The 16014-nt window shown below is 40.1% G+C and overlaps 1 protein-coding gene across 10 annotated transcripts in view; it reads right to left on the bottom strand.

The window, feature by feature from the left end:
• Nucleotides 1-16014, bottom strand: part of GREB1L (GREB1 like retinoic acid receptor coactivator) — a 173353-nt gene that overhangs the window by 47104 nt on the left and 110235 nt on the right. For 4 of the 10 annotated variants that reach the window (XM_035125264.3, XM_035125266.3, XM_088676267.1 and 1 more), the window contains exons 7-12: nt 15385-15561; nt 13307-13444; nt 7647-7778; nt 5651-5788; nt 3956-4108; nt 1697-1834 (exon numbers count right to left, since the gene is read on the bottom strand). In XM_035125264.3, the coding sequence (XP_034981155.2) occupies nt 1697-1834; nt 3956-4108; nt 5651-5788; nt 7647-7778; nt 13307-13444; nt 15385-15561 (876 nt within the window). The remainder of the gene's footprint in view (nt 1-1696; nt 1835-3955; nt 4109-5650; nt 5789-7646; nt 7779-13306; nt 13445-15384; nt 15562-16014) is intronic. The other 6 variants (XM_088676268.1, XM_035125269.3, XM_088676269.1 and 3 more) reach the window with 2 other exon arrangements.

Here is a 16014-nt window from a genome sequence, read left to right as displayed (position 1 = left end):
TAAAATATTGTAACAGCAGTATTGGTACAGTTCTTGACATAGGGTACGCCTTTATTCCTGTATGCCTGTTGTGACTATTTTGCTAAGGAAAACACCACATTGCTCAGCTGAAAGCTGGAATGGCAAGTTTCAGGCAAAGTTTAGACAGCCCTCAGGTGCTTACTTACAGCCTCCTCCAGTACTGGCAAGTTTCTATAGTTCTCTTTGCACTCTAGTCTACAGGGCCAAGTGAACAGCAACGGCTGGCCAAAAAGTGTTCCATTTGATGTTTCAAAATGAAACCCCACAGGCAAGAAGCAAGCCACTAGTTTGTCCATTTGGCTCTTAAAGAAAATAAATAACTAGAGAAACATTTTATCTTCACCCTCATTCAATTTAGCAATGAAACTGACTAAACACAGAAGCTGCCAGCCAGGATCTGCTTGCAACCAAGGACCCTAGCCTTGGAAGAGCTCCTGCTACTTCATGGGAGACGTTTGCTTGGGCAAAGACCAAGCAATGTTTGCTCAGGCATGCTGCCAGGGGAAAATCAGTTATAATGAGGTGCTCCCTCCCTAGCTTGCAAAACCCAGAAGCAGAGCTCTAAACAAGGATATCAGTGGGAATGTGATGCAGGATGCATGCAACAGCATGCCAGAAAGAAACAGTTGGCATGGACACACTTTTAAGATGTTTAACAAGTGAGAATCCTGGACATAATTTTGAATGACATAATTCACAATTGCAAAAAGAAAGAAAAAACCACCACCAGAAAGATAACAGGGCCATTAAACTGATCACATTGAAAAGGACTACATTTCCCCTGCAGTAAAGAGGGGAGGAAGGGATGCGAGTGAGCCTAAGACTCTTTGCAGTTGACATTTCCAAATTAAATAATACAACAAAGTGGGCCCAATAAGGTCACATGCACAATGTATAAAGTACATGGCTTCCATTGAAGAATTCTGGGAAATGTAATTAACCTTATGCATAACTACAATTTACAGCACCCTTAAAAACTACAGTTCCAAGGATTCTTTGTAGGAAGCCATATGCTTTAAATGTATGGCATGGATGTGAAAGATCTTAAATTCTTAATCTACATTTAACTATGCGACATCCTATAAGAGGTAGTTGTAATATTTTATACAAGTACACTTTTTTAAAAAATCAATTGTTTCATTTAGTTGTTTTCTATTTTTTCATTTAGCAAATTAAGGTTTGAAGGTATAGGCATCAAAAAGTAAGAGTTGGGTTTAAGTCATTTCCTCTTTTGATTCTTACGTTGCAGCTTAATGCTGCTTTTCAGTGATTAAATTCTCTGCTAATTAAAGCACAGTTCTAATGTCAAGGATAAATTATCTCACAGGCTGCGCAAAGAGCTTATTTCCTTTAGTCCCTCACTGAAGAGCCAAATATGACGCACAGACAGCCCCTTTCATGTTAGGCTTCAGCAATGGGTTTCAAATGATAAAACATTCTTCAGTTAACACAGAACATCTCTGGGATGACACATTTGGAATGTTTGGTTGTGGTCTGGCTGCTTTCCAGCTCTTTGGGAATGGAAGAAGCTTTTCAAGAAAAACGAGTGGACTGGATTTTTACTGTGTTTCACAGATGAATAGCTGCAATATTTAGATTTCAAAAGTTTTTTTTAATAAAGAAAAAAACCCCAAAACATAACATCAGATGGTTTTATTTCATATTCTGAGCTTACCTATCAGTATTACTGGCCTGACTCCTGAGTTATTCAGCAGATTTTCAGGAACTATTACAGTCTCCCCTGCAGGGATGGGCTGAGGCTGTAAAATTCCAGTTAACATTGATTGAGGAACTGGGACTGACAAAAGAGGCTCTATAAAATACAGAAGGGGAAAGAAAACTCCCATTACTAAAAGACTCATACTGTGATTTGGCCCTATGAACAATTAAAGGGGAAAGAAAACCCCTCCCATTTCCACTGATCATTAATCACAATAAAATTCAAAACACTTCTGCATTTCCTCTAGCAGCTATAACAAATTTAAATAAAGAACCAAATACCCTTCCTTAACTCCACCCCATAAAACAAACAACCTTTTTCTATTTTTTTAAAAGGAGTTACTGTATTGTTTGTAGCTAAGGGTGAGGGGAAAACTAAAGGGGCCAAAGAGGAATATGCATCTTCTTACAAAGCCAGGTACTGGGCTAGGAGATGTTCACTGGGGCCACCTTTTACGGCTACCTGTCAGCATAAAGAAAGGATGAGAGTCCCTGCTAACCTATGACCTATGGCATGCTGATTAGATAACTAAACACAGCCTGCCATCTCAAAGCACAATTGAATTTTGTATTGGTTTACATGCTTCTGAAGTCACAAACATTAAAATTAAGCTTTCATCATGAAGAAGCCACGGTGGTTTTTAAAGTAAAAGAGGGCCCCAAATACATCTTAAGAACTAGATATAATCCTCATCTTTTTATGTAATTGTAAGGCTTCCCTAATGATTTGCAATAATCTATAAGTTGTTTGAAGGTAAAACAAGGTTGCTGTTTTGAAGCTACAGATATCTTCTTTGATTTATACAGGGATTTTAATCAACCAGGAAATGGATTGTTTAAAATTAATACCCTCTTAGTATGGACTACTGTTATCCATTAACAACATATTTCAAAGTAATTCCACAGAAATGAGGGAGTGGCTTGAGCCCAAAAGATGCCTTCTCATTTTCTCTGTATAGCAGAATTTAAATCCCATGTGTGCCCATAAGGTGCATGATATTCAACTAAGCCCTGTTCAGAGTAGACCCATTGCAATTAATGGACCTAAGTTAGCTATGTTGGTTAACTTCACTGGATCCATTCGGAGTACAACTAACACTGATTATAACCCACTATATTTCCAAACCAAAAGACATGGGTTTGAAAAATACATATGCAATTTTACATACATGTCAATTATGTGCAATCTGAATTTAAATATTCTAATAGAGAGAAGTTTCATTATAGAAATTCAGACTTTAAAATTACCAGCAAAAAATGGCACTTGGAGCATATTTCACAGATGCACATGCATACTGGTTTTCGGAGCTGCTGAGTTCTGAATGGATTTGTACATTGCCCCTTAAGAAGAGAATCATGGAACTTAAACCCATATTTCCATCCAGAATGTGACTGCAACATTCTGTTATAAAAAAATGCTCTTGTTAAATCAGACTGTGGTCCAGAATACATATAGGGGGTTAATAATTTTTAAATATGCTGCAGATCAGAAAAACTCAAAAGACAGGGAATGCACAAAGTACTAGTAAAAAGTAGTGGCAGATGATGGGTGAATAACTGCATTAGAATACTGGAAGGCAGGACTATGAAACAGCTGATGTGTGCAAATATGCATGTAATTTTGCATCGGATTCAAATGGAGTATTTGACTGATAAATGCATTTAGCTTTATTGATAGCACAGTAAAGTAGTAACTACACAGAGAGGAATGCAATTTTAAAGCAAAGGGCTACATCCAACTAACAAATTCATGGAATCATAGAGTTGGAAGGGACCCTGAGGGTTATCTAGTTCAAACCCCTGCAATGCAATCTCAACACACAGTTCCACATCCAATTTTAAACCATACTGGACCCTGCTTAGCTTTGCAAAGTTTTACTGTTGCACTATGGAGCTTAAGTTAATTGTATCCATGAATTTCAGTGGGTCTACTCTGAACGCAAAAGACAACTGATATTTGCCAATTATGAAATGTTGAAATTTGGAGTAAAGTTTTCCACGTCATGGAGAAAAGGGCATGCTGACATACAGCTGGACATTGGGGGCACCCAATTATCTCATCTAACTCAATAATGTATTTGTAAAAGCATTTGAAAACACTTAGTGATGGGTTTAAGCCAGGTGGGCTACAGTGCTATTAGTAATGACATGCTCTTTTGGTTGCAGAGAAGTGAGACAAATCTAGTGTGGACAAAGCCACATCTTAGGATCTTGCCTGATCTTGGAAGAGGTCGAATGGCAGGAACAGGCACAACTAAGCCAGGAGGAGGAGGAGGAGGAGGAGGCGGAGGAGGAGGTGGAGCAACTGGTGATCCAGGGGACCATCCCCGGTGTCGTTTCTTGGGGGGCCCAGAACTGGACATGGATGCTAGGTTGAAACAAAGCACAAACGAAACAAAGAAAAGAGAGAGATGAGAGCTTGCGCTAATTTAAACAGAAACCCAAACAAATGTGCAACGGGAGCTCAACAATAGGTGATTTGCCCAGTAAGGTCCAGTGACCCCTTAACACTTTTAATTGCCTCAGAAATGAGCAAGTGTTCCAGTTACAGGGAACCCACAATCAGGCAAGGAGGAAAAGACAGAGCAATCCTAATTCTGACCAGGGTTTGATCAAAGCAGCAGAATCACTGCCATCTATGAATGTATTTCTGGTCAGGGCAGAAGGAAGTGGTGGAGAGTTTTTGCTCCCTTTTTAAATATTTGCTGTGTCAGCTCTAGGTTGGCGCAGTAGAGGGACCTCAGAAAATGAGGTGCCTTAAAAATCCAGCTGATCTTGGACTGACCCCACTTTGCTTCTGAAAGGCTCCCGTTTCGGGGCCTTCTGCTGGTTACCACTAGAAGGAACATCGTTCATGCAAATCAGCTCAAGTCTTCCGCAGGTACAGCAGGGGCTTCCACAGCACCAGTATCCAGAGTAGGCACACTTCCACACCAGGGATTAGGATCACCATAAATTTATTAAATTTACATCCTGCCCTCCCACTCAAAAGCAGCCCCTCACGAAAAACACACCAAAGTGATAAAACAACCAAAGCATCTACAAACACAAAACATTTTAAAAGCAATTCCAATACAGGTGCAGACTGGGAATGATCTGAACTTAAAAGGCTTGTTGAAAAAGGAAGGCCCTCAGTAGGCACCAAAAGGACAAAAAGAGACAGTGCCTGCCTAATATTTAGCAGGAGGGAATTCCAAAGGGCAGTTGCCACTTCCTGTATTGTGCTGAATGACTTCCTGATCAGGTAGCATCTGCAGGAAGTCCTCTCCTGCCGATTGCAGTGATCAGCTGGCCTTAGTCCAGTATACCTGAAGGAGCGTCTCCACCCCCATCATTCTGCCCGGACACTGAGGTCCACTGCCAAGGGCCTTCTGGCGGTTCCCTTGCTGCAAGAAGCAAAGCTACAGGGAACCAGGCAGAGGACCTTCTCAGTAGTGGCACCCGCCCTGTGGAACACCCTTCCATCAGAGGTCAGAGAGATAAACAACTACCTGACATTTAGAAAATACCTAAAGGCAGCCCTGTTTAGGGAAGCTTTTAATGTTTAATAGATTATTGTATTTTAATATTCTGTTGGAAGCCGCCCAGAGTGGTTTGGGAAATTATTATTTATTATTTATTATTATTACTTATAAAAAAAGCAACCATCTCTTTAGGATCATGCAAGGCTGGGAGGTGTGGCCACTGCAAGTGGGAGCCTTGAGGGGCAGCCCAGAACATTATTACAGGCACTAAATGCCTGAAATGCCCCTGGTTTCATCCAAACAGTGTTTCTTTTGCACTCCATTCCAATATGGTGCAGCACTCTTATTCATTCAAAACTCTGATTATCTGAATGTTAACTGCAGAACCATTGAGGCTATATTGAAATAATTACAAATTCAGAGGGTTTTGTGATGTTGCTTTTTACCTGGCTCCCCAGCTGCATTGCTAGGGCCAGGAGACATCGAGTGAGACACAGGTCGGGAGACTGTAGAGCTTATCACATTAGTCCTTCCTCCATGGTTGTTTCCACTAGCAACATCAGTGGCACGCAGAGACAGGGGAGCTGAATGTAACAAAATACAGAGTACCCATTAGATGACTGTTGGCAAATGAACATGCATATTGAAGAACACAGAAAGGCTACAATAAGCTGATACAAGCAATGTGTGCACAAATTGCGTCCTATGCATTTGAACCGTTGTGTAGGGCTTCTCTATTTTCTAGCATAAACTATAAAGTAAGAACAAAGTGGGATCAAGCGTATCTGGAAAACAGAACCGGGAATGACAGCACAATCCTATGCAAGTCTACCCAAAAGTTAAATCCCACTCGGTTCAGCAGAGCTTACTCTCAGGTAAATCTGTTGTCAGTCCCAGTAAAAAGGCATTTGATAATTTTAGTTTGCCTTGACTAGATCCCCCAAGAATTATTAGTTTTTAAAGTGTTTTAGTTTCATTTTATGAAACACAACTATATTTAGAGCCTTAATGTCTGAAGCACTGTTTTCCCAGAAGGTACATTAAGTACCTGGACAAAATGCTCAGATATGAATTTGGATACACAAAAGAAATCTATGTACTAGGAAGGGGTGAAATTCACCAAGCACAGTTCTATACAGTCTTCGTTCATGTCAGTGTGCCCTGAGCAGATAGATGCAAAAGAGGACAACACTCCTGCACCTTTAATAGTTGCCTAGGAGGAGGAATTTTCACAAGCCCTACGCGAGATTATTTATATCCATCATTTTTATCATGGGAGGGGGGTTTGTCGAAGGGGAAACAGCATGAGCGTAACCAAAGCAGCTTCCCCCTCCCCTAGATCAAGTAAAACAATATAAATACTTAACTGACCAATCACATTGGTTCTGCTCCCACAACAAAAATCCTGACTACACGCATGGTAGCCTTGCATGCTCCTAGTAGGAGTAGGGCTTGATGGAGGGAGTCTGATCTCCCCACTCCTCTTTGGGCTGACAGAAGTTGTTGGATGTGAAACTACAGCTTCACCTTAAATAAGCAGGTTTTCCAACCACTGAACATTTTGGAAAGAGGGGCGATCCTGAAGTGCTAATATTCTTCCAGTCATAGGATTCTGGAAGGGTCCCCTCTTACAAGAATTAGCAAGCCTGATTACTAACTACTACAGACCAATTGTGGAAACCGGATGTTTGGCAGTGTCATGCTGCTTTGACTTTGTATTCTAGTTGATTTATTATTTACTAAATGAATAAATTGGTGCACAACACTGTTAATCTGTTAATGATGAGAGTCAAGATTATCAGACTAGAACTAGGAAGACCCAGGTTCAAATTCCTACTGTGATATGAAGCTCACTGAGTGGCCGTGGGCAATTCACTATGACCTGGTTCACATGTCATGCTAAACCACAATTTGATTATCTGATTCTGGCTCAGCAGCTTAGCCATGCTGTATTAACCATGAACAAACCATGTTTTTAAGTCACAGTATGTTGTTAGTTTATAAACCTTGGGTTAATGTTAACCATGGCTTAGTGTTATGTGCAAACCCAGCCACTCTCTCAGCCCAACCTACATCATAGGACATGAAGATAAAAGGGGAGATATGACACCTTCAGTTCCTTGGAGAAAATGTAAATCACTGTGATATATATTTATGATACAGCAGTATATAACTATTTTTGTAAACAAATACATAAATAGAATAAATGTCTCACACACATCAGTATGATTATTATGAAAATAATGTGTGGATAACAGCAAACTTTTAGAGAGATATCAAACATTTGATTGTTGTGGCATCTTGCTTTAGAAAGAAAAATGCGTAGCTAATAGATCTATGTTTTGAGAAAATTTATAAATTTAGGTGAATGCAAGTTGACTCCTTTTCCTCACACAAATAACTTTATATCAGCCCTCCTGAACTCTGGGGAAGACATATTACCTGTTGCAAATGTGTTTCCTACAAGTTGTACCGGCAAAGCAAGTGGTTTCACTATATTCTTATTCCGAGACAAATCTTGAATTCCACTTAAATTAGCAGAGGAAGATTGTGCTGGACTGAACAATGAGGAGTCTGTCAAAGAGATTGTTGAAACTACTTTACAAAATCTACATTATCTTTGAATTTTCCTAAGATGTCACTTACATGAGCTCATTGAAATAATCATGCTGATTATTTACAAACATATTATATACTTACCACTTATAACACATTCAAGACATTTGTAAACTTATAACACATTCAAGGCATTTATAATTTTTAATACTTACTATAAAAGTGGTTTAAATCCCGGAACAAGTTACTAATAAATACTCTCATGTATTCAACTAAGGTTACTTCCAAGTAAGCAGTTTCATCTTCTAGGAGACTTACATACAAGTCTGTATGTTTCTACTTGAAAATAAGTCCTATTGTGTTAAATGGAGCTTACTCCTAGGTAAGTGGATACAAGCCTGCAATCCAAACTCCTAGAGCTTGCAAGTAGGTACACTTTCCATTTATCAGATATGCGAAGCAGAAAGTAGAAGTCGGCAGATGTGTCCTCTTCGAAATATGACAACCCTATCACGCACACACCAGATTACTAGTGGTTGCTGCTGCCTCGCTGCCATAGGGGATGTCTTGGGTCATCAAGCTCAGAATCACAAAGTTGGTTCTGGGGGACTGGGAAAGCTCCAAGTTAGGGTCCACAATTATGCTGGCCATGGAGAGGGGTCTACCACCTTCTGGCAAATATGATAAACACACCCTTTCTTTCAACCTAGGAACTTAGGAGGGATCTTCCCACAGTTGCAGTAGATTTGGAGGCACTTGGGAAGCCTAAGTTGCAGCACAACTGTGTGAGGATGATTTCACACCTAGGCAGGCTTCACTTCCAAGGCACTTTGAGCACTTTGGAAACGTAGTGTGACTGCAGGAACAGTTTAGTTGATACCAGGACTCTTTCACTGGTGAAAATCCTGGTGCCCACTACTGTTTTGCTGGCTACCATGGGGACCCGAACTGTAGGAACCCCCTGCACCAAGCAGTTTCACACTGCCCCATGTGGATCTCAAGCACCTCCTGTTGCCCCATTTTCTCCTTTTAAGTGATGCCATGCTCAATAATGCTTAGTCATCATTCAGAAGGGTGCCCCATTAACAGCAGGTAAACTGAGACATGCTTCCATTTCACGGTGATAGCCCAGAATTCTTCCCCAGTCCTCTGAGTCCTCATCAGACTCATAAGCCATCAGCAATAAAATGATTAAGTCTAATCATGATTTCCACATGGAAAGCCCTGGATAATTATGACCATCGCCTCCCCATAATTAACAGAAGCAAAACAGATTACGCAACATGCATTTAATTGGAGTGGACTTTTCCTTGGAAACAATGCATGCTGGATTTCACTGTGCAGATGAAGAAAAGCAAACAGGGCCTGTTTGTTTCAGCCTACATCAGCCCCAGCGAAAATAACCACTGAGAAAAAGCAGAAGGCAGAAATTAAATACCCTAGAGATAACACAACACTCTGAGAACAACCAGTGCAGTGCTGGGGAGGGGAAGAGAGGTAGAAGGGGGCTGTTTGCCAGCTGGAATAATGACGGTGATGAATACACACAGGAATTTCATATCATTTGCCAAAAGCCTGACTGCACTATAAAACACTGGTGCTTCTTGAGAACGATCAGTGCAGGGAAGCATGGCAAAGAAATCTGGAAGAGCACCCTCTTGCACTACCATATCTTCCAGAATCACTCAATTGTGGGCTAGTATGGGGCCTTGATGGGCTGGATATATCCCATTCTGCTTGGAAAAACTAAGTGCAACATGACAAAGATCTACATACTGTATCATGGTTCTAGTCACAAGGTAGCTAGAAGAAGCTGTAATATAAGGCAAACCTGTGGTCATATTTTTTCATATACTGTACAGACTTACCGTATATAGAGAAAGTAACTAAAACGACAACAATAATCTCTGTGGGTTAGTTACATTCAGGCAACAGTCTTAACTCTGTTGTTACAAAGAAACACAACAGGAATTATGTGCAAATATAAAGCCCAATATGCAGCATTTCTAGAGCAGAAGCTCTCGCCTTATTTTCCACTTCCCTGCCCTTCCCTATTTCCTTTTCTGCTATGCGTTTTAGATTGCAAGCCTTTGGGCAGAGGCTGCCTTGATCTTAATTTCCCCATTTAGTAAATTTTAGGAGTGTTAACATATATGTAATAAAAATAAATAAGTAAGAACTACAATGTTAAAAATATACAATGCTTAGAAGTTGGTTAGAAAACACAACCCTAACACACACACTGATGCACAAGCACTGGGTGTGAGGACCCCAAAAGAAAATTGTGGTTTTCATTTGAAAACATGAGTAAGGTATCTGGATTCAGGGACTGGATGTTTTCATAGGACTCCTGTGCATTTTATAGTTATGTAGAAGAGGCAACAGGAACAATTTTCTTACTCCTGTATGACAAGTTGCACCTCCAGAAATCCCCAACTGTTGGAGGTACAGGAGCCTTGTCATCTTGTAAATCATCCTATATATAGAATCATTTGCCAACCTGGTTTCCTTCAGATGTTTTGGACAACAATTCCCATCAGCCAGCTATATAGCACTGTCAAAAATTAAAGTTGCAAAGTAGTAGTCTGTGTACTCCAGTTCCTCCTCCTTCCTAACAGACTCAACTTGTGTATTTCCTAGTCCCATTGGCCTTGTCTACAATGAGCATAGTAGAATGCATCTGAAAAAGGGAATCGATTTCGGCACATGGAATCTATGAACTAGTCACCCTCCAAGTAGCCTTTTGTGTGTGGCTGCACTCCATTTTTTGAATGACAAGGAACTGGCCTGAGACATTGTTAAATTCTCTTTCAGGCACCAGGCAGAGACAACTCAAACATTTGTCACTTAACTTTCTTATTATTCTGGTCTGCTTTTGGTGAAGCTTTGATCTGACTGGCATGCTGGTAAAAGTGGGTGGAATTGTTTTTAAATGTGCTGTAGCTTTTTTTTCAGTTTTGTATTGTGAGATAACATTTTTCTGTCTGTTTCCTTCAGTTTCATTTCTGTGATTGATTTAATGGTATTTTAATGAGTTATTGTTAGCTGCCTTCCGTCGCTTACTGGGGAGAAAATCAGCATGCAAATGTTCTAAATAAACAAATATAAATCTCATATCCTATCAAAAGCCATGACTCCTCAGGATTGGTGTATATAATAAAACTTGCATTTTTATTATATTAGGTGGCATTTGTATTTATTGATGAAGGTAATGTGATAAGTGTCTCCACTGAAAGATTATAACTCTAGCAGGAGGTAAAAAGGGTTTGGCAGCTATGACCTGACAAACAAACAGTGATCTGGAAAAACAAACCAAATGAAAATCATGATGAGTTGATAAGGCAAAAGGAGAGCATAGAAGGTAGGCTTATTGACTTGGCAGGTGTAATAAGATTACTCATTATAGGTAGAATTGCTTCTCCGATGACTACATGTTTCCCACCAGATGTCAAAGAGAAAAACTACCACACTTTTAGAAGACATCTGAAGGCAGCCCTGTTTAGGGAAGCTTTTAATGTTTTATAGATTATTGTATTTTAATATTCTGTTGGAAGCCGCCTAGAGTGGCTGGGGAAACCCAGCCAGATGGGCAGGGTATAAATAAAAAATTATAATTATAATTATTATATGCCAAGAAAGCTCAAATCCAATATTTCTCTCTCCCTCCCCCATGCTCTCTCTTCTCTCTCACACAAAACACAGAGAAAACTTTCTTTGCATTGGGTTTGGGGCTTCTTACCGGTACAATAGAGTCTTATACATGTTCACCCAGAAATAATTCCCACTGAAATCAATGGGTCTTGTTCCCAGAAAAGTGTGGACAGGGCTGTAGCCTTAAGTTTCAAATGCAATATAAGAATGATTTACATTGCTTCAAGTGTGTTTAAATACAGACTCTTGAAACCCAGTATTTTTTTTTATTGTTGACATCACTGGAGAACAAATGAAGTACAGTCGTACCTTGGAAGCTGAATGGAATCCGTTCCGGAATTCCGTTCGACTTCCAAAATGTTTGAAAACCCAATTGCGGCTTCTGTTGGCTGCAGGAAGTTCCTGCAGCCAATCAGAAGCTGCAGAAGCCCCGTCAGATGTTCGGCTTCCAAAAATAGTTTGCAAACCGGAACAGTCACTTCCAGGTTTGTGACATTCGGAAGCCAAAATGTTCAGGAACTAAGCTGTTTGAAAACAAAGGTACAACTGTCATGGTTTCTGATCTTTTTGTTAGACATAGGCACAGTTACAATGTAAACCTTTATGGCCAGTGTTGTTATTGGCACAGACCAGTCTTCCCAGGTCAGCAGGCTCGGACTGATGGGAGTTGTAGTTCCAAACATCTGGAGGGAACCAGGTTGGTTTCCTGCCATGTGGTCCCAGAACTCCTATTTGGCCAACACATATGGTGTAGGAGGAGAAAACAAACTTACCGGTGACAAAAAAAACCAAAAAAACCCACCACCCTCTTCATCAGGATTCTGGCCATTGAAGAATTAAATTTACCTTGAAAGCTTATATAAATTCTACCTAGATTTCAGACAATTCAATAGAACATGCCAGCTCTGTTCTACCACTTAATGTTGCACTATAGGTAAAAAAATAATAATTTATATTTATTTATTTATTGAAGCATGCCATTTAAAAATATGAGCTTGTGCAAAAGAACTCTTAACCATGGCTAATAGCTGCTGTCAAATAAACACTGAAGTACCATTGAAGCAGGTGGGTAAAATTTGAGCTCAGTAATGGAGAGGGGGAATGACGTGTATGACCCCTTGGCCTGCTCTCAGTCTTTTAACCAAAATCAAATGAATTGTCTGCATTGGCTATATGAGGTCTTTTTAGGATAACTGAGGCTACATATACTATTTTTTTATTACACTGGACTCAGACACACCTTCCTCGTCCTGTTTCTTTTGCCCCACACTGCATGTCAACTTTGGTGCAAGGATCCTGGCTTTTATTAAACTAGAGTTTAATACAACCAGAGGCTTAATATTAGAGGCTGAATGGTGGTTAACCAGCACATGACAGGAGCAAGGAGAGACAAGCCAGGAGGGCAAGTGCTCAACTCCAATGCTCATTCATAGCATCATAAAACAGTTTATGAAGCATCAGGTTGTCATCCAAACAGAGCCTGCAACTTACTTCCTTTAAGACACCAGTGGCAATTTAAAGGAGCCTGTCAATTTATTAAACACAACATAACCAAAAATAAAACGAGTTTTCATCCAAACAGCTGTTCATTAAGATCCTAACTGAAGTGTTACCTAAACGATGGACCATTTAAATGCTGGAAAAAACATTTCTTCCCAGTTGATCTGTCTTTGGCATGAGAAACACATGGGCTGGACTCTCCCAAGCACAACTTTGATTCATTTCAAGGGAGGCTTTAGCAAGTCTTCTCCACAAGCCAGTGAGATGCATTGTGTGCTGAAGATTCCTCACACTTGGAGCAAACCCCAAGCCATATGATGCGAGTCATAACAGACAGCACAGTCACTGCTTCATCAAGTGTCAGCTCTAGGATACAATTAACTCACAGTGTTTACCTGTCTGAGTGAACCCTGGCTTGTATCCATTAGCTGTTCCACTCTCAGGGGTCACAGATGGAGACGCTGAAGAACTAGGTTTAGCAGAATGGCTATCAGAAGAAGATGGCCTGCTTCTACATTCTGCAAGTGAAGTAGCTACAATACATATTAAAGCAGCCAGGTTTCACAATTCAGCAAAAAAAGGAAGTTTGAAAACATCAACAAATCTTTTTAAACATTTTTAAAATGCTAGATATAAAAATCCATTCAAAAGCAACACTCTTGGAATTTTGTCAGAAAAGGGCTGTTTTCAGCTAAGAAAGCTGCAGCATGCAGCAAATATGAGCCTTATGCTTTGCTAGGGAAACTCAAGAGTGATTTAAGGGAGAGAACATCTTCACACAAAGAGGGCTCAATACCAATCCAAATAACACCACCATTCCGTGGTATATTATGCAAGTCAAAAGTAATTGTTATATTTGTATAACAACAAAAGAAAGGGCTTCTGCATAACTGCAAAACCAGTGTTTTACTTGTGTGCAGAAAAACACCTAGGATGCCGCACCGGAGAAGCAATGCAAAAAAGCAGACAGTTATAGACTTATGGCTTTTTGCAAGCCACATGTGGGGACAGAGCAGGAAGGTGAGGGAGTAGCAACATTAAGTGCAATTGCACACGACCAGGAATATTATGACAACTAGGAAATTCACTGCATGGCTGGCTAACTGAAAGCCTTTTGTAAACATCCAGAAGACTGCCTAATATTTGCCCAGGGTACTTGTTCTCTCTGATCTCATCACTCAAGGAATCACAAAGCAAAATGAAAAAGTTTAAATTCTGGCATAAGTATCTATCTATGCCCATCACTGTCAAATGTTCTTGAAACACATTATTTGACTCAGGCTTTTTGTGCTGAAGCTGATCTTTCTATTAACATTGACCAAATATTTGATTTCCACAGTTTTCACAAAGCTCATAGTGTTCGTTTAGTGAAGGCCAGTGTGTGTTGTTGAAAAGAGTGTTGAACTGCAAATGGGGAGTGTTGAACTGCAAATGGGGAGGGCCTTAAAACATAACTGTAGTCAGCCATGAAGTACAAGGAATGGTCTCAGGCACACACCAACTGTGTTGCACATCACACTAAAACATGGTTTGGCATGACACGAATGAGCTAGAACAAGCCCAGGTTCCTTCTCTCCTCCCACGCAGCTCAGAGGAGAACATTGGTAGCATCTAATTTCAGCTTCCTTGAATCTCTAGCAGTTTATTGTGTCTATCAGATTGTGGTTTATCACTAACTGTTGTCCAGACAACACACACACACACACACACACACACACACACACACACAAAACTGAGATTAAAGGAAACTGAGAGCAAATGCCACAAAAGTTCTTGTCCTGGTTGCGTGGGAGTATGTGAGCCCAGGGAGAACATTGTTCCAGCATGTGCACATGTGTCAATGTGGCCACTCTCTCTCATCCTAACTTACCACACAGGGTTGTTGTGAGAATAAAGAAAGGAAACCATGTTAGCTGATCTAAATGCTTTGTTGGAAGGGTGAGATAAAACATAATAAATATTTGTGAACAGGTATCATGTTGTTGTTAACATGATGCTCTATTTCCTTTAAACTGAGCTCTAAACTCTAACCTGAGCTGAAGTTGTAGCTCAGTCTTCCTCAACTTGGTGCTCCTCATATATTCTGGACTATAGCTTCTCATCGACTATGCTGGCTGGGAGTGATAGAAATTGCATTCCAAAACATCTGGATCATACCAGGTTAGGAAAAATTGAACTAGTCTATCAAATACATTCACTTACTACACTGTCATCAACTGAATATTTCTGCAGCAGTTGTTCATGGACGTATGCGAACAACCATGCAGGGATAGCAAACTTTCAGGGCATCTTATTATGTTTCTAGGTCTTCACCCAGAAATGTTAAGTGTGAATTTGTTTAGTATCATGATAGGAACCTTCCCTTACAAAAAATAAAGGGGTGGGGGTTTCAACAACTTACTATTTAGTCAAGCTACATTTAAAGTTCTCTAAACCAAAATAAAGGGTATGTATCTAACAGGATGCTTGTTACCTTTCCAGCATATTAAAGGTCCCTTTGACAGCACACCTTGGGAGCTCCTTACTAGGTAGTACTTTAAGTGCTTCTGCTTCTTTGGCTGAGTGGTGAGCTTCAAGTTAATGTGGTTGGAAAATTCAGTGAAATATCGAAATCCTCTTTCTCCACAGCCTATACAGTTCCCAGAAAAACCTGAGGAGCGGTGGGGAGAGAAAATACAGATCAAATCCTTCCCAATATATTCTGTGAAGTAAAATAATTCAATCCCAACTCTTCATTTTGCTTCTACTAACTGCATGCACCAGATTCCTGCTTGGAAACAAATATATTCCCAGTTGCACACAAATAGCTTGAAGAACAAACAAAAGATAAGAGCGACATCTAGCTTCATCATTACTCCCCAATGTATCATTCACCAGCCTTGATTCCACCTGTTCTTGTACATTCTAGAAGAGCAACACTACAGTATTAGGAGGTGCAGATAGTTCTAATAAGATCCTCGGTATCCTTCCACAAAACAGTATTTCTTTGCCAGCTTTAGAATGCAAAGATCATATTTCCTACCCAGAACCCAATGTTCGTCTCAAGTTCTCTGTTAATGCTGCCTTGGTTTTCCTTGGATTTATTTTATGTGGAAAAAGGATT

Source organism: Zootoca vivipara, chromosome 8 (genome assembly GCF_965207765.1).
Source record: "Zootoca vivipara chromosome 8, rZooViv2.hap1.1, whole genome shotgun sequence".
NCBI classification, from domain to species: Eukaryota; Metazoa; Chordata; class Lepidosauria; order Squamata; family Lacertidae; genus Zootoca; species Zootoca vivipara.
This window is presented reverse-complemented; position numbering and strand designations above follow the sequence as displayed.